The 17,553-nt window shown below is 32.1% G+C and overlaps 1 protein-coding gene across 2 annotated transcripts in view; it reads right to left on the reverse strand.

The window, feature by feature from the left end:
* LOC145270104 (importin-11-like) overlaps positions 1-17,553 on the reverse strand; it is a 108,605-nt gene that overhangs the window by 57,215 nt on the left and 33,837 nt on the right. For both annotated transcript variants that reach the window (XM_080125709.1, XM_080125707.1), the window contains exons 4-8: positions 14,469-14,672; positions 12,040-12,169; positions 8,374-8,484; positions 1,256-1,326; positions 535-634 (exon numbers count right to left, since the gene is read on the reverse strand). In XM_080125709.1, coding sequence (XP_079981835.1) covers positions 535-634; positions 1,256-1,326; positions 8,374-8,484; positions 12,040-12,169; positions 14,469-14,672 — 616 coding nt within the window. The remainder of the gene's footprint in view (positions 1-534; positions 635-1,255; positions 1,327-8,373; positions 8,485-12,039; positions 12,170-14,468; positions 14,673-17,553) is intronic.

A 17,553-nucleotide genomic window follows, 5' to 3' on the forward strand; every position in this document is an offset into this window, starting at 1 on the left:
CAAAAGTTAGTTTTCATTAGTCAATAGTTGAGCTTCAGAAAAAAGTTCAGTACACACACACACGTTATTTATTTTCTGATTTTAAAGAGCACCCTTTTAACAATCATTATAATTTCCTATAATACAAATTGAATATAAATACTTAGAGTTTCAAAAAAATGTTCAATACACACACACATATATTGCATGCATATACATATTTTTTTTTTGTACATTGTCTGATTTTAAATAAAAAACACCTTTTAAAAATTATCATAATTTCATAAATACAAAATAAATATAAATACTTATCTTTTGTTTATGAAGAAAATGTATTTTAGTTAATAATGTACAGAAATTAAATATCAATAGAGATTTCATTTGGACTATTATTTCTACACTAATAAGAATGAAAAAATCTTTCAATAAAACTATACAAAAAAACTTCAAATCGAAAATATAAAAATTGAAGATTTATTTTTCTATTCAATCTTTTCATTTAATTATTTCTATTGCTAAACTCGCTAAAGTCAAGAATCGAGAAATTTAATTTACCTTTCCCAGTTTCTGTAAAATTATAACGAGCCACAAATTGTAGTGCAGTTGGTATGAACTGAATGAAGCAGAATGGATGGACTTCTAGCACATCTAACAACTGAAATAAAAAAAAAGGGGGGGATTGCCAGAGAGCAGCATTAGAGAGAGATTCATAAATAATTCTAACAAATAATTTGTTTATGAATCAAAACAATTCTTTTCTGAAAAAAGATTCTTTTATCAAAGTTTGAAAAATCTAATAAAAATACAAAGATAAAAAAAAATAGATCTTTTACTTCCAGAAAAATGTTACTTAAAAATGAACTTTACTTAGTATGTTATCCATTACGCCACCATACAAATTATCAATCCTCATCTTAAAAATTAAGAAACATATGATGGTTGAAAAATATTTTAATAAATATATAAATTTTCAACTGCTTTCTATGTAAAAAAAAAAATAAAAATAAAAATTAATTGAAAAATATCTTTGTAAATTTCTAGCATTATTTCTAAATTCATCCAATTATATTTCTTTAGAATGATTTGCATTTGTAACCTGTTTATGAAACTTATTTTAAAAATAAGTTAATCTAATTGAAAAATTAACATTTGTGATTTGTACATAAAAGCATAAGTTTATGAACTGTTTTTTTTTTAATGTCTCAGATTGGAAGTGAGAGGACATAAATAATCAAACCAAATAGAGTGAACAAGACTGAAAAATAAATACACTTACCACTTTGCTCATCAGTAAAATTAATTTCTCACACTTATCCACCATTTGTCGGTTATTCCATAAACTACGACCTGAAAAAAAAAAATTTTTTTTTTAAATAACTATCATAAGTTTTGGTTTAGAACTAAATTCAGTTCTTATCCAGAATTTCATTAAAAACCAAAAATAACGAAAAATCTGTATGTACATACTTGTGACAAAACAAAAATATCATATTCCAAAATTCATAAATTGATTAAGTAGTTTAATTACTGAGTTATCTTCCTTTGTTTTTGCAAGATGACTTTCAAAATGGCGGATAAGACAGCTATTTCGATAATCATAAAATTTGATTTTCTTAAAAAATAAAACTAATTGATCAATTTACATAATTCTTGGAAGGCGATATATTCGTTTCATCACACATAGGTTACAGATTTTTATTTTTGTTTTTTTAATATAAGGGGAATTCTCAACAAAACTCCTAAATTGTGTCAGTTTCAGGCATTTTTTTTTTTATTCAACAATTGTTTCTAATCAAAAGTCTCTCGCTCATAGATAGGATTCAAAGCAGAGTCACCAGCCTAAAAGGTGCTGAACTATCAACTAAACTTCAAACTGCCCTTTCGCCGAAACGTGACATCCTTGTGCCTGTTTTACAAGTATTTCAATGGCAAGTGCTCTGACGAACTCAAAGCACTAGTCCCTCTTCAACAACAATATCCTCAATAAACCCAAAAAGCAGCAAAATTTCACCCCTACACTGTAGAGATCCCTAGATGCTGTAAAACCTACTCAAATAACTTTTTGCTCTCGGATTACTGCACTCCCCCCTCCCCGGGCTCCTGCTTCCCTGACTATACCGACATGCAGAAATTCAAGTGTAATGTGAACAGACATTTCGCTGCCGAACTCCCTAAATAATATTCCTGCAAATCTGATCCCAAATAGTAACTTCTCATGACTAAGTGGCTCTGTGCTTCGTTTGGGATGAAATAACAGTAGAAAAAAAAAAAAAAAAAAAACAATTCATTTGTTTTGTTAGTTTTTGCTGCATGAACTTTTGTTTATCATTGCCATATATGGCATTTTGTGTCTTCCATGCTTAAAAAGGATTTTTCAAAGTTTTGTTTTTTAAATCGAACAAATCATGAGGGGGCATTCAATAAGAATTGCCCCGACACACTTCTAGCTATCTGATCTAGCTGAAATATGGCAAATTACATTTCTGAACTAATTCTGTTTTTTTTTTTACAAATGTTTTAACCAAATCAGGTATAAAATGGAGTTGAAGATGTTCTAAAATAAAATAAACATTTTTTTTTTTAAATTTGTCATCAGATGATGCAAGTTTGATTTTTCAAAATCACAACGTGGTTGAAGGACTAACTTGGGATGTTCTACAAAAACAATCTACAGAGCTGCATTAAATGATGGGAGAAATGCATAACTCTGGATGGTTCCTACTTAAAGAAAGACTGATAACTGTGCCAAGTTTTGTTGTTCTTCTGCTATGCTAAGAGGGTCAAGTGCATTACTTATTGAACGCATATTGTTTTTTGCTTACTGTTAACAAGGTTGCTTGGTTTGAATGTTCCGGAGTGAATTTATTATTAAAATGTTTCCTCCATTGACTTCATAATACACATTAATATGGCTGAGTATCATCCAAACTTTACATTCTTGAATCAAGATGTTCACTTGTTTAATGTTTGTCCATTCACAGAGTTTGTCTATCCATTTTTTGCCTAATTTTCAACCTGTTTCCTTATATTATGCCTTCAACGTATATTTTGAATAGCCCCACACTGAAACTTCACCTTACAGATTCACACTTTTCTCAGTTCATCTGGAGTTAATTGCACGTGTCAAATTTTGGAGGCTCGTTTCTTTTTCACATTATTACAACATAATGAAGATAGACATTCACTTTTTTACTTAAATATTAAAAAGTTGAATTGTACTTGTTTTTATTTAGTTTTAATTGAGAAGATTCCTTAAATTAAGTACATTTTAAATTTAATTTAAATTTATATATATATATATATATATATATATATATATATATATATATATATATATATATACACTAGACTACCCGTGACCCGTTGGGTCAGTATGTTATATTAGCTATGGAATTAATGCATGAGCATGACACTTGTGAGGTAAAGAAAACAGGTTTTTTTTGACATAACAGAAACATTTCTATGAAAGTATATTAAAATGAAAAAAGAATATAGATAGATTTCTATGAGTCATTCTGTTTATAATTGTTTATTGTTGAAAAAAAACTTACAGCCATTGAATTATAAGTGGTCTGCCATACTTGTATGTAAATGTGCACTGAACAGATACCATAATACTTGAAGTAAAATTCAAATTTTAACTATCTTAATTTAAGCACAAAAAAAAAAAAAAACAATTGGGATGCTGAAAACGTACGCAATAAAACAATAAGGTTTAATGTCGCGGTGATTACTTATTTGTAACGCAAATTAAAAAACATATTTTCGGGGTTATTTATTTATGTTGGTAGTGTAGGAGAAAATGTATGAATGTTTTTTTAAGATGTATTAAAAAAAAAAAAAAAAAAAAATGGAGGATAAATTTAAAAAAAAAAAAAAAAAAAAAAGGGAAGGCTGTGGGTAAATCACTGCTCTTATGGTGGTCAACAGGTTAAATTAGATTTATTTGTAAGAAAATTGCATTAAAATAACTTAAATGTAATACGGAAATGAACGATGTAAAAAAAAAAATTTTTTTTTAAATGCAGAAAGTATTAACAATTGTTTATTTGGATAATTTAAACGCGAAAAGTTTTATTGTCGTATTGATTATTTGTTTATGTATGCATGCACAACCGAAAGTCGTAAACCGAATGTTGGGTTACAACACCCGTTACAAGGTCATTTGAGTTTTATAATTATATAGATATATACCTCAAGCTTATGCAGTTGTAATCTATATAAATAAAACAGTAAATGTATGCGTGTGCATGTGCAAATACTTAACCAATAAAACACTACTGGTCACATAACACTGAAATTAACAGAAAATAAACATACATCAAGGATGGCTTATGATGAGTAAAATTTTCATTTGGTTGGATGATACACACAGAAATGTTGGCAAACTGAAATGCAAAATGTTCATTTCAAATTGCCGACATATTTCTATTAATTTTCTAGATACACAAATTCATTATCATAGCTTAAAATGATTTAATTTTAAACCATTATCTATCTCTCGATAGCTCAAATGATAGGGAGCGTGGCTAGAGCACGGAAGGTTTTGGTTTCAATTCTAGATGATGGCACTCAAATCACTTTCTTTCTAACCTTTGAAATCAGTACTATATATATGCTCACGAGAGAACTGACTGTAATAATATTAAATTTGCATAAATGAAGATATATTTGAGCATATTTTATGACCAAGCAAGGCTGGACACCCTGGCATTGCTCGGGCAAAAGTGTAATCTATTTCAATTAAAACTTCTCTCTATCCGTCTATCTTTCTCTTTTCATTTCTCCAATCATATTTTGCTTCTTCCACCCAGCCCATATCTCTCTAGCTGGACATACAGACAATTCTCTCATCTTATATATAGTTAACTAGTCAGCATTTTCTTTCAAAATAAATACATACCACTAAAAAACCTACCACTCAACAAAACTTTATTCAGTTGAGTCTCAGGGAATGAATAATTATTTTCTAAATTTTAGATATCATTCATTGCGGATATTGCTGATATATGAACTTTGAGTTTTTGTTTTGTAATTTTTTTAACTTTTAGGTATATAAACATACTCTTCTCTGTTACAATGGACAACAGTGTAGTATCTGTGCTGCCCTTCCATTTCTTGTTCTCTTTCGGTGGAGGAGAAATCCTTCACGACTGAGACAATTTTTATTTTTGTACCTTTTCTCCACGTTAAAAAACAACCCTGGTGTCTAACTCTGTCCCGTGGGGAAGCATTGTAAATAGGTACAATGGACAACAATTTGAGATCAGGAGAAAGTGTGTTGCAACAATCCATTTCAAGCAGAAACTTAAATCTCAAAAGATTGGCTCTAATGATTTTTGGAGAATCTATAATGTTATGCATAATAAGGTTAATGGTGGCAAGTATGCTATTTCTTCTTTATTTAATAGTCTTCGGTTTATTTCATCTTCTAAGGATACGGCTGATCCTTTTGCTCGCATTTTGTTGACATTTCTTTTACTGATGATTCTGGTGTTGTTTCTGATTTTCTTCTGAAAACATTTCTTTTACTGATGATTCTGGTGTTGTTGTTTCTGATTTTCTTTTGAAAACATTTCTTTTACCGATGATTCTGGTGTTGTTTCTGATTTTCTTTTGAAAACATTTCTTTTACCGATGATTCTGGTGTTGTTGTTTCTGATTTTCTTTTGAAAACATTTCTTTTACCGATGATTCTGGTGTTGTTTCTGATTTTCTTTTGAAAACATTTCTTTTACAGATGATTCTGGTGTTGTTGTTTCTGATTTTCTTTTGAAAACTGACAAGTCTGTTCATTCTATAATTATCACTCCAAGATAGTTGCTAGGGTTCTTTCTGATCTCGACCAATTTAACGCTTCCGATACTGGTTCAATTCCTGTTGTCGTTCTTAAAGATTGTGCTTCTGAACTTTTTGTATCCCCTCAAAATTAGTCTTTTTTTTTATTATTGACCTTTCACCCCAAACAAGGCACAGGGCCACTTAGTTATGAGGGGCTACTATTTGGGACCAGATTTGTAGGGAGACTATTGATGGAGTTGGGCAACAAGATGTCTGTTCACATTACACTTGAATTTCTGCATGTCAGTACAGTCAGAGAAGCAGGGACCCGAGAGTCAATTCTAAAGTGCAGCAGTCCAAGGGAAAAGCTAATCGAGTAGAAGGCTTTAAGGTATCTATAGATCTCTACAGTGTAGAGGTGAGATTTTGTTGCTTGTTAGGGGCATACTAGTGTTCGGAGTTCGTCAGAGCACTTGCCATTGAAATACTTGTAAAACAGGCACAATGATGCCACGTTTTAGCGATAGGACAGAGTTTGGAGTTTAGTTGATAGTTCAGGAGCTATTAGGTCGGCGACTCTTTTTTAAACCCTGTCTAGGAGCGAGAGACTAGTGGCAGATGCACCAGCTCAGATGTGGCAACAGTATTCCATGCATGGGCGAACCATGGTCTTTTAGAAATATAGGATACTCTCGGGTGTGAGTAGACTTTTAGCACGGTAGAGAGTCCAGCATCCTCACAGCAGCCTTGGCAATTGCTTCAATGTATTTGCTCCATTGGTCAAAACATGGAGCCTCCTCAAGATGAGAGCCATTCATTTCAATTGATGCCAGATGGGGGTTCAGAGCGTTGATGATGGAAAGATAGAAGTGGTCTTAGATGCATTAAAATTAACCAGCCACCTCTTTCTCCATTGCACCACATGCTCAAAATCAGAGAAGAGAGAATCAGAGAATTTGGTCGTCTACAGCCTTTGATGTTCAGTATGGCTTTTGTGATTTTCGTTGAACTACTGCTCTTTTTTAATTGAGCAAATCTGTCAGTTTATGGATAATTCAGGAGAGGTTAGGGTCATTGTACTTGACATTTCGGAGATGTTTCATAGAGTGTGTCATTCAAGGTTATGGTATTGGCGATGATATTCTTGATATCATTAAGTATTTTCTTTCTGATTGAAGATTGGAAGACCCTTTAGTTCAGTTGTTGATTGGGGTACAAAACGGTTTATTTCGTTTAATCCTTTAAGACTCAGCTTGCGTCTTTCAATTGTAGGAGTGTCCCTTTTTTTCCTGAGATTCTCGTGAATGGCTCTGCTCTTGAGCTTTCTTTTTTCATTAAATCTTTCTTGGAATGCATATTAAATCCATTGTGGATTCCACTTCTCATAAAGTTGGTTCTATTATTATAAACACTTTCTCACAGCTGAGGCTATTCTCTATCTCCATAAATCTAGTGTCAGACCAGATATGGAGTGCTATTGATATATTTTGGCTGGTGAATCTCTCATATTTGAGGGTTCTTGATAAGATGCAGAAACATATTTGCAATTTCATTGAAATGTCTCAGTTGCTTTTTTTACAAATACTATTATAGCATGTGTTCTTCAGAATTGTCTGATCTATTCCTGGCTTCTTTTGTTACAGCTCGTTTGACTCTTTGGTCAAGTGGTCTTCATCAATTTACTGTTTTTATACCTAATTGTAATACAGCTTCCTATTTCAGTAGCTTCTTTCCAAAAACTGCAATATTGTTGAACTCTTTCTGTTCACCGTTTTCCCCCTTTTAACATTGATCTTTTCAAGACGACAGTTAATAGGCATCTTCAGTCTTTGCAATAAGCACTTTTTCTTTTATTAGTTCCTTACATTAAGTGGCTTCACACTTTGTCAGGAGCGATTTATATAAAAAATAACTTTCACAAAGGAGAATTCATCATTCATCAGAAGATGAACATTAATTTTTGTTGAGAAGAAAAAAAAAATACAGTGGAAATAAACTTTGTGTAAGAATATTTAGATGTGGATGCATGAAAATAAGGTGAAATTAAATAGAGAGTGGAATTTCACATTAAGAATCCAATTAGAATTAGAGGTATATGTACATGAAATTATGTCATAGAAATAGAGTTGCTAGTGACAACTGGCAAATAAACAGCTTAGATATCCTTTTTTTTTTTGAATTACAAGAGAGAGAAACAGAGTGATCAGGGTTTTGGAGAGCGGTTTTCAATTATTAGAGATGTATATACATGGGAAAAAAAAAAACTAAAACATTGTTGCTTCTTCTCCAGAACGCCATCTATATTAAAAAACAAAAATAAAAAAAAACCTTTATGATGTACATATCCGTATATCTTAAATATCATATCCAAAAAATTATATAAATTGATCAATTTTATTTTTAAATAAGCTCAGTTTGAAGCAATTAATGCGAATTTGTAGGCATCGCAACATAAATCTTGAAAATTTGAATTATTGAGTTATCTCCCTGTGTTCTTTTTTAAAGATCGTTTTCAAAATGACAGACAAGACAGTCGCTCTTTGGTGATTTTTTAATATCAAGGGAATTCTGGACAAACAGCAAAAGTGTGTAAATATTTAAACTTAAACTTACGACATTCAAGAAGGGTTTCAAGCCGCGTAAAAATCATGTTAAGGAATAATACAGCATCAGAATGAAGTTGATGCTGATCTCGGAATCCAAAACAAACAAGTTTTCTTAATACTGAAATGAAACGGCAAAACATTTAGTAAAAATACATTCAAAATAAGTTACGATACAAACAGCACACATTGCTTGCGATTGAATAAGGAATCATAAGAACCCACTGCATTTCAAACTTGTACTATCTTTTTTTTGTTCCTTTTTTTTCATATTTCATAGAATTAAATTCTATCGTTAGGGTCAAATATATAGTCATGAATTAGGCAGGGAGGAATCCAAGTACATTGGCATTCACTGAACTAATTTTTCCATTAATGTTTAGTCTTTTTATGAAAGTAGAAAATGTATCTTGGGTTTACTTTCGGCATCCTCGTAACTCTTGCTTGCCTCATTTTGTCCTCACATTCTGTGAACGATGTTTCTGACAAAGGGGGAAGAATTGTTTTCTGGGTTGGAATCTATCCTTCTAACATTTAGCATTGGCTAGTTTTTGACCTTGAAACGGTATTTTTGTTTTTAGCTCTTTACATCAAGTGGATTCATGCCTTGTCCGGAGTAATTTCCATAAAAAATTGCTAAAATAATGAGAGACTGCTAGAATGAACAATACGGGAGTAATTCTTGTTGCTGCTGTTGTTGTACACCATTCACTCTAGGCAGGTTGAACTGGCTTCCTCTGAGTAAGGAAGTTTCAAGGGAATATTAAAATCACAGATGGTCTAGTCGCTTGCAATATTTAGTACATTTTTGGTCAGGAAGCCAGTATCTTTAGATAAGCTGAGAGTAATCTGGTTCCAAATCCTAAAACTACATTTTTTTCTTCCAATAATATTCATTTTTAACGAATACAAGATATACCTGTGACTGTTACATCACCAGTACTACCATTATTTATGCTATTTCTATTTCATTAGCTACGTCATATTTTAAGACATTATTCTTATATAACTAAAAACACCAACCCCTTAGATTTTTCGCTTGGAACAAAAAGTAGTATCTGTACTGATACTTTAGCCTATTCTGTCCTTGGTTTGGTGAAGGAGAAATCCTTCTAGACCGAGGCATATCCCACCCCCTTAATCCAGAGCACCCCATTTTGGAGAGCTACATTTTCCTTATTAAACAAGGGAGGCATAGGTATACAGCATAATCACATTAACACACCAGTCTGGCCAGTATCAGATAGGTGACCATTTAGGAAGGCTAGGCGCTCTATATACCACAAGGTAATATACAAGGTTGGGAAACTGGTACGGTTAATCCTTCTCGAGGGTAGATTAGTCTCCCTTAAGCCATGGAATGCAACCCATCTAGTGATGGAGTCACAATAAAAATACCCTTGATAGCCCTGGCGAAGTATTAAGTGTTCAGTTACTGACAAGTACTCGTGTAGTGAGTTCAATCTCAGCTGCAGCCGCATGTTATGGAGGCAAGTAAATAAATCTATTTTTACATTATTTTATGGATAAAAAGATTTATTATTTTGCTAATTTTATATGCAATGTGTGTATGTGAACACTGTCAATTAGATGACAAAATAATTAAGAAACATTGGAAACAAAAAGATTCACTCTTTCACTAAATGATCATAAAAAAACATTAAAAATATTAGTCATTGAATTAACATAGGGTGAAAGGAAGCAGATTTGTTCAGTTAATTACAAATTACGGTTAAATAGAAAAATTCTTTACAAACTCAATCCCAGAACTAAGCAATCTTTTAAACATCTATTTTCTGCCATTTCACACTCACAGGAAACAGGAATTGGAACAATTACATTGAGAGTATCACCAGGACCACTGCGAAGAAGGTAGGTTCTCTCTACCGTGCTAGAAAGATACTAACGCCCGAAAGCATCCTATACCTCTATAAGGCCACCATTCGCCCATGTATGGAGTATTGTTGTCATATTTGGGCTGGTGCATCTGCTACTAGTCTCTCGCTCCTAGACAAGAGAGTCGCCAATCTGATAGGTCCTGAACTGTCATCTAAGCTTCAGCCTCTGTCCCATCAACGAAATGTTGCATCCCTCTGCCTGTTCTACAAGTACTTTAACGGTGAATGCTCTGACGAACTGCAAGCACTTGTGTCCCCTCGACGTAAATACCCCCGACAAGCAGCACAATCCCACCCCTTCACAGTAGAAATTCCTACGATGTAAGAGAGCCTTCTACTCCAGTAGTTTCTTCCCCAGAACAGCTAGACTTTGGAATTCCCTTCCGGGTCACTGCTTCCCCAACTGTACTGACATGGAGAAGTTCAAGTGCAACGTGAACCAACATCTTGCTGCCCAACTCCCTATACAGTACCCCTAATGCCTATGTCCCTGATAGTAGCCCCCTACAACAAAGTGGCAATGTGCCTTGTTTGGAGTGAAAATGTAATAAAAAAATTTAAAAAAATAAATTTAAGCATATACAAAAAAGTCTTTAGGAAACAAATAACTCAACATTAGTATAATAATAAAATCTATAGTATATTTTATTTATTTATACAAACATTATTGGCTACATATGTGCATACATGTTACTGCTGCAAATTCTTTAGAAATGTAATATCATTATGCCGAATACATACAATGAAACCAGATTTTAAATAGTAATTATCTTATGCAAAATATTTGTATTTGAAAAATAAAAGGGGAATGGAAAAAAAAAGATTACAATAAAAGGGGAAAGTTTAAGGAAAATGAGAAATAATAATTTTGATAAACACCGAGGTTTCATAGGTGAAGGAACAATAATTTCCTCAACCCTTACTGAATTATTTAATTCATATTTTAATCATAGTTAAATTACACAAGATCTGTTGATTTTGAACAATTTGGAAAATGCCAATCATTTTATGATCCTTTAATCAATATCATGAAATGAAAATTCTTTACTCAATTTGTCTGAAAACAACATTAAAAAAAAATATATCAAGTTGAAATATTTGGGGCCTGAATTCTTGCACTCATGAAAGAGTGCATGGATGTCTCGGTATTTATTATGACTGCATCCTTAGATGAAGGTTTCGTATAATATCAAAGACTTCTGAGCAATGCCAGATAGGGACAGTTAATCTTCTATGATATAAAGGGCAGTTGCTCCTGTATATGTTCAGCTAAAAGTAAATAACTACCAGACAAACACCCACAAAGTAGGCATATTCTTAATCGGCATTGTCCTGGATGAATAATATGTCAAATATTTTTACAATTATTCTTTGGGAGTCAATTTGGCCAGGATTAATCTAGGGATTCTGCAGTTTTCAATGTTATCAATTATATAAAGGAGAAGTGAATGAATTGCATGATTATTTGTTAACACATTAAAACAGAGGGAAATGGGTTATGCGGAATGTTGAAAAATTGGGAAAAGAAAGAGAGACAGATAAAGAGAGAGAGACATTTTAAAGATTTTGCATAAAAATTTTTAACTCTTTTTTTTTTAATGGCCCCGGGCAATGTCAGGTAGGCCTGCTAGTATATGTTAAAATGTTTTTGGGTTGTTTTTATATATATTAAACAAGGTAACAATTTAATAATTTTAAAAACATTTCCGCCTATTTGCCGTGCAATGGCGAGTACATCTGTTGATTACAAAGATGTGAAGATTAAAACATAAACCAACCTTTTAGAATCAAAATGCACCTCTCAATAGCTTCTAACATCCCTTCCTCGTACTTTGAGGCAAGCTGCAGAAAGGTCTCCATGTGCGTATTCCACAAGTTCAACACAAATGAGAATAAATTATCTGATACCTAAAAGAAAAATAACATTTGCAAAAGAAAAAAAAATAAAGTTTATCTAAACAAAAAGCAACAAAATTTTTATATCGCAATTAGGAAGGCAACACTCCCTTTTTATTACTTTTCTAAGACATTGAAATTATTATGTAATCTTAGCATCCCCATACTTCATGCAAAACAGTAAACCTAGAAAGAAAATGGCCACAAAGTTTTGAGAATGCATCCAACAAGTCTTGTAAATGATGTTTATGACAATGATTTCATGCAGACTGAGAAATAACATTATTCCAACTTGTCATGAAACTGTATGACAATTTAAAAATGATTTCATGTATTGCCAAGCATCAGTTAATAGCCAATTGGAAGTGTGAAATCTATAATTTACTATGTGCACTGAACCATTATTCACAGTCAATTGATGGTTGGAGATTGAAATGTTCAAAAAATGGATTTCATCATTCAATACAAAAAAAACTCTTGGGCGAAGCAAACTTTCCTTTTCAATAATTACCTTTATAATTTATATGTGCAGTAAGGATTTTAAATTAGTGATATTTTTCTTTTTACTATAAAAAATAATTTTAAGCTAAATATTTTTTAAATAAATTAAAACAAGTGTCATTTTTTTTTTAATTATTTAAAATAGTATCAATTATATGTGGTAAAATAAACTTTTAAAAAAAAAGGTGTAAGAAGTATTTTTAAAATGTTTACGCACACTGCGATGACGGAATTAATGCATAATGTCATATTCACTTTTGGAATCATTCAAGATTGCTTTCAGTTTTTACATACAACTCAAACTCAGCAGCCATTTTTTTTTCTAGGTTGCTGTGCCTGTATATTACCAGCAAAACAGTTGCTTATACATAAAGGAGAGGTAGAGCAAGAGAGAAAACATAGTATTTCAATCAATTTGCAACAACTCAACACCATGCATTTTAATTAGTGAAATCTTTGGAATTTTATTATTTGAGCATCTAAATTTTTAGTTATCAAAAAATAAAAATCAATTAAAAAAAATAAACAAATTTTTATGTCACAGTTTTACAGTTAATTATAGAGATTAGCGAATCTCAACGGAGGCTTCCTTTCTAGGACAATTGCCCTTGACATATCTAAGGCTTTTGATAGGGTATGGCATAAAGGTCTACTTCACAAAATCTCCATCTACAGTATAGCTTGAAATGTCTTTTCAATTATTAAATCATTTCTCTGATAGGTTCATAAAAGTAGTGGTTGATAGGCAGGAATCAGAAGCTCACAGTATTAATGCTGGAGTCTTTCAGGGTTCCATCCTGGGCCCTACTCTCTTCCTGATCTACATCAACAATCTCCCAAATCACATCCTAAGAACATTCGTGGACATTTATGCTGACAACACTACCATCTATGATAACGCTTCAAAAGTTGTAAATGACTAAGTTCTTGAACATGTGGTGCAATGGGGAAAGAAGTGGCTAATTAAGTTTAATGCATCTGAAACCAAGCTTCTATCTTTCCATCATCAACACTGATCCCTGTCTGGTATCAACTGAAATGAATGACACTTATCTTGGGGAGGCTTCATGTTTTGACAAGCTTCTAGGTCTGACCTTTACTCCTGATCCGAGACACAACATATACATCAAATCTGTTGCCAAGGCCGCTGGAAAAATGGGATCATTCTACCGCTCCAATAGATATCTCATTGCTGATGTAATTCTCTATCCGTATAAGAGCCAAGTACATCCAAGGATGAAGTACTGTAGCCACATCTGGGCAGGAGCTGCTAAAAGCAGCTTACATTGCCTTGACAGAGTTCAAAATAGACCTCATAGCCTAGTAGGGGTTTCCCTTAGAAAGGACGTTACGAGCCTGTCTACTTATCGTTATTTTCATGGCAAGTACTTGTGTGAGCTCCAATCTATGGTCCTCCTGGCCTGACTTCTCACAAAAAAAAAAAAAACACTTGTCTAGCTGAAACCACTATCAATAATTTCCCCCACTCTTTATCTGTGCCTACACTAAACATGGATTCCATGAACAAAGCTTCTTTCTTGGAACTGCATGCCAGTGGAACTGTCTCGTTTTCTTGCTTTCAATCTGACTACAATATGGTTGTTTTCAAGTTCAACATGAATAAGTTCTTGATGAGCCATCCCTTTAATTAATTCAATTTACCCAATTCCCACTACTAACGATTACCACAACATTTTCCCACTGATTACTGTACATTCATTAACCCTTATCCTCGAGTGGCCTCTGGGCCTTCATAAGTGGTGACTCCTTTGTAAAAAAAATGAAGCCTGAATCAAATAAAAAGCCTTACTTCTTCAAAGAGCTTGCGGTCTGCCATGAGACGTTTTGAAGCCAACGACTTTATAACATGATGCAGTACGAGGAGAGATCGTTCTTGCAGTAATCGATCATTGCAGCGTACCACCTGCAGCAAAGTGGGGATCAGCTCAGGCCAGTACCGCGGACAGTCCATGCGAGCAATCTTGCCAATGAGCACAGCCAGTTGGGTGGCCACCTGAAATAAATGATTCACATGGTCATGCAATCTACACACACATGATTACAATTAACAGCAATAAATAATAAGATGACTATAATTGGGGGAAAAAAAAAACAAGATTTTAAACATTTTGCTTCAAAAAGATTTTTTAAAAGCATTTTGTTGAAAATACTCTCAGTGGATTAAAAAAAAAGAAAAGAAAAAAAAAAGAAAAAAGTAGCTTAAAACATTTTTTTTTTCCATTTAAATGTTTTTTTACTTAATATTTATAGTAAATACTTTTAGTTATTGTCCAGAATTCCCCTATATTAAAAAGAAAAAAACAAAGAGAAAAATCTCTGAAGTATGTATCCATGCAAAACAAAAACATCATACTCCCAAAATCACAAATTGATCAAGTAGTTTTATTTTTAATAAATATTAGGTTGGTGCAAAAATGTTTTTTGACATGTATATATATATATGTCAAAAAACATTTTTGCACCAACCTAATTAGATCAAATTTTATGAGTATTGGAGGAGTGACAGTCTCAACATTTTGAAAATAAAAAAATCTCAAAAAAATAGAGATAACTCTATTTAAAACTTGCAAAATTTATTCCTATTAATGAATTTTAAAAAAAAATTTTTTTAATAAAATTAAAACTACTTATCAATTTATGTGGTTTTTGTAATATATATTTGTTTCATTCGCTGGGAACGTATATCGTACAAATTTTTCTTTTTTTTTTATATATATAAGGGGAATTTTGGATAAAAACCTTTGTTCTATTATATAATGTTATGTTAAAATAATAATATCATCAATTATTTCAATAAATCTAAGTTGACTAACACACATTCTTTTAACCTAATCAATACTGAGTATACTTGAGCTCCACTTAAAAACTTAACCATAAAATGCAAAAATCAATAAAAAGTAATATTGTGTTAAAAATTACACACAAAAAAAAAAAATGTAGAGTTTCTGATTAAATTCAAGGCAATGACAAGTTTTCCTAACAGTAAAGTATATACTTTCCCATAAGTACCTAAAACTAAATCAAAATTTCATGAGGAAAGTCCCCCCCCCCCAGAACTGTCCACCTCCGGAATACAATAGCACGAGATTGCTTCCCAGCTGACTATAACATGGTCATCTTAAATCTAATGTAAATAAGTCTTTGTTCAGTTGTCCTCATAAATAACCTAACCCTATATTCCACCATTACTGATCATCACAATGTTGTCTCACCGTTTACCTGGTGCTCAGTGACCATTATCCTCGAGGGGACCTTGAGCCTTGATAAGCAGTATTCCCATACTAAAACAAAAAATTTAAAAATAAATTATTTAAGTGTCCAGAAATTAATTTCAGGATGGCTAGGTAGTTCACATGTGGGGTTCATATAAAAGCAACTAGACTAACTAATATAAGGTATCACAAACCAGCCTAGTGTAGAATACAAGATTAGGTTAATATAATAACATTCCCTTCAATTTGTAATATCGCATTTTCTTGCAGGTTATTTTGAGAAAATTTGAATGTACCAAAAAATATCTTTTTTTTTAATAAAACTGTACAAGTCTTTCCCTTGTGTCATTAATATTTTTTCTCTTCAAGTCAAATTACTATTTTCAGTAAAGAGCAATTTGTTTTTTTACATGTAAAAATGTCTTGTTTTTTGTTTTTTTCAAAATTTGGTGTGCATGGTACACAAAGAGCGTCTCATTTTAAATAAAAAGGGCAACTTTGAAAATAAGGTAGGTTTAATATAAGATTTTAAGTTAAGACACAAATCCACGTCCACTAAACTTCCACAAAACAACACTTGACTAGCCAAAACCACTATGTACGATTTTCCCCCACTCTATCTGTGCCTAAATGTAGACGCAGATTCCATGAACAGAGCTTCTTTCCCAGAACTACCCGCCTTTGGAACACTGTTCTGCTGGCATGCTTCCTAGCTGAATACAACATAATATCCTTCAAATCTAATGTAAACAAATTCTTGTTAAGTCGCCTCATAAATAGACAAATTCCATCCAATTTAAGGATTACTTCACTACCATTAACTCTTATCCTCAAGTGGCCTTTGGGAGATAAACAGTGATCCCCAAGTAAAAAAAAAAAAAAAAGGGAAAACTTCAGTGAATGAAATACAGAAATATTTGTTTTTACATGATCAAAATCCAATTTTTTTTTTTTTTTTTTTTTTAACAATTTATATCAAATGTAAACATCTGACCTGATTCAAAATATTTTAACTGCTGAAATTAATCTTCTGAACAGTCAAAGTTACACTTTTGGTATCAGATCTTAATTTTTTTTTTTTTAGTGGGTAATGAGGTTTTGACTAATATTTATTGAATATTCTTTATTATAATAGCAAAATTCGAAATATTGAATTTCAAGTAAAACCAATGGTATCTCTTAATTGTCACGTTGAAAAATAAACGTATCCAAAAATTATGAACACCAATAAGATAGAAAATTAATTATTAAGGAAAACAGTTTTCAAAGACAATTAGCAAAAGTTGAGGTTTGCTAATTGTCTTTAAAAAATATGTTATTTAATAATTAATTTTCTAGCTTATCGTTTTTCATACTGTTTGAATATGTTCATTACTGTAACATGACAATTAAGTTGATTTTACTTAAAATTCAGTATTTTGATTTTCGCTATTATAACACAGAAGAACCATTAACTAGCAGAAGAACCATTAACTGAAGCAAAAGTGTAACATTTCTATAAAAACTTCTATCTTTTTCTACCTTTCTCTCTTTCTTCCACACATTTTCCCTCTGCCCAACCCATTCCTCTCTATTTAGAGACACATATACAACTCTCCTTCATATAATAGATTCCTCATAAAATTAGTCAGCATTTTATTTACAAATTAATACATGATTACA

Source organism: Euprymna scolopes, chromosome 4 (assembly GCF_053919585.1).
Source record: "Euprymna scolopes isolate OS-2025 chromosome 4, ASM5391958v1, whole genome shotgun sequence".
Taxonomy (NCBI): domain Eukaryota; kingdom Metazoa; phylum Mollusca; class Cephalopoda; order Sepiida; family Sepiolidae; genus Euprymna; species Euprymna scolopes.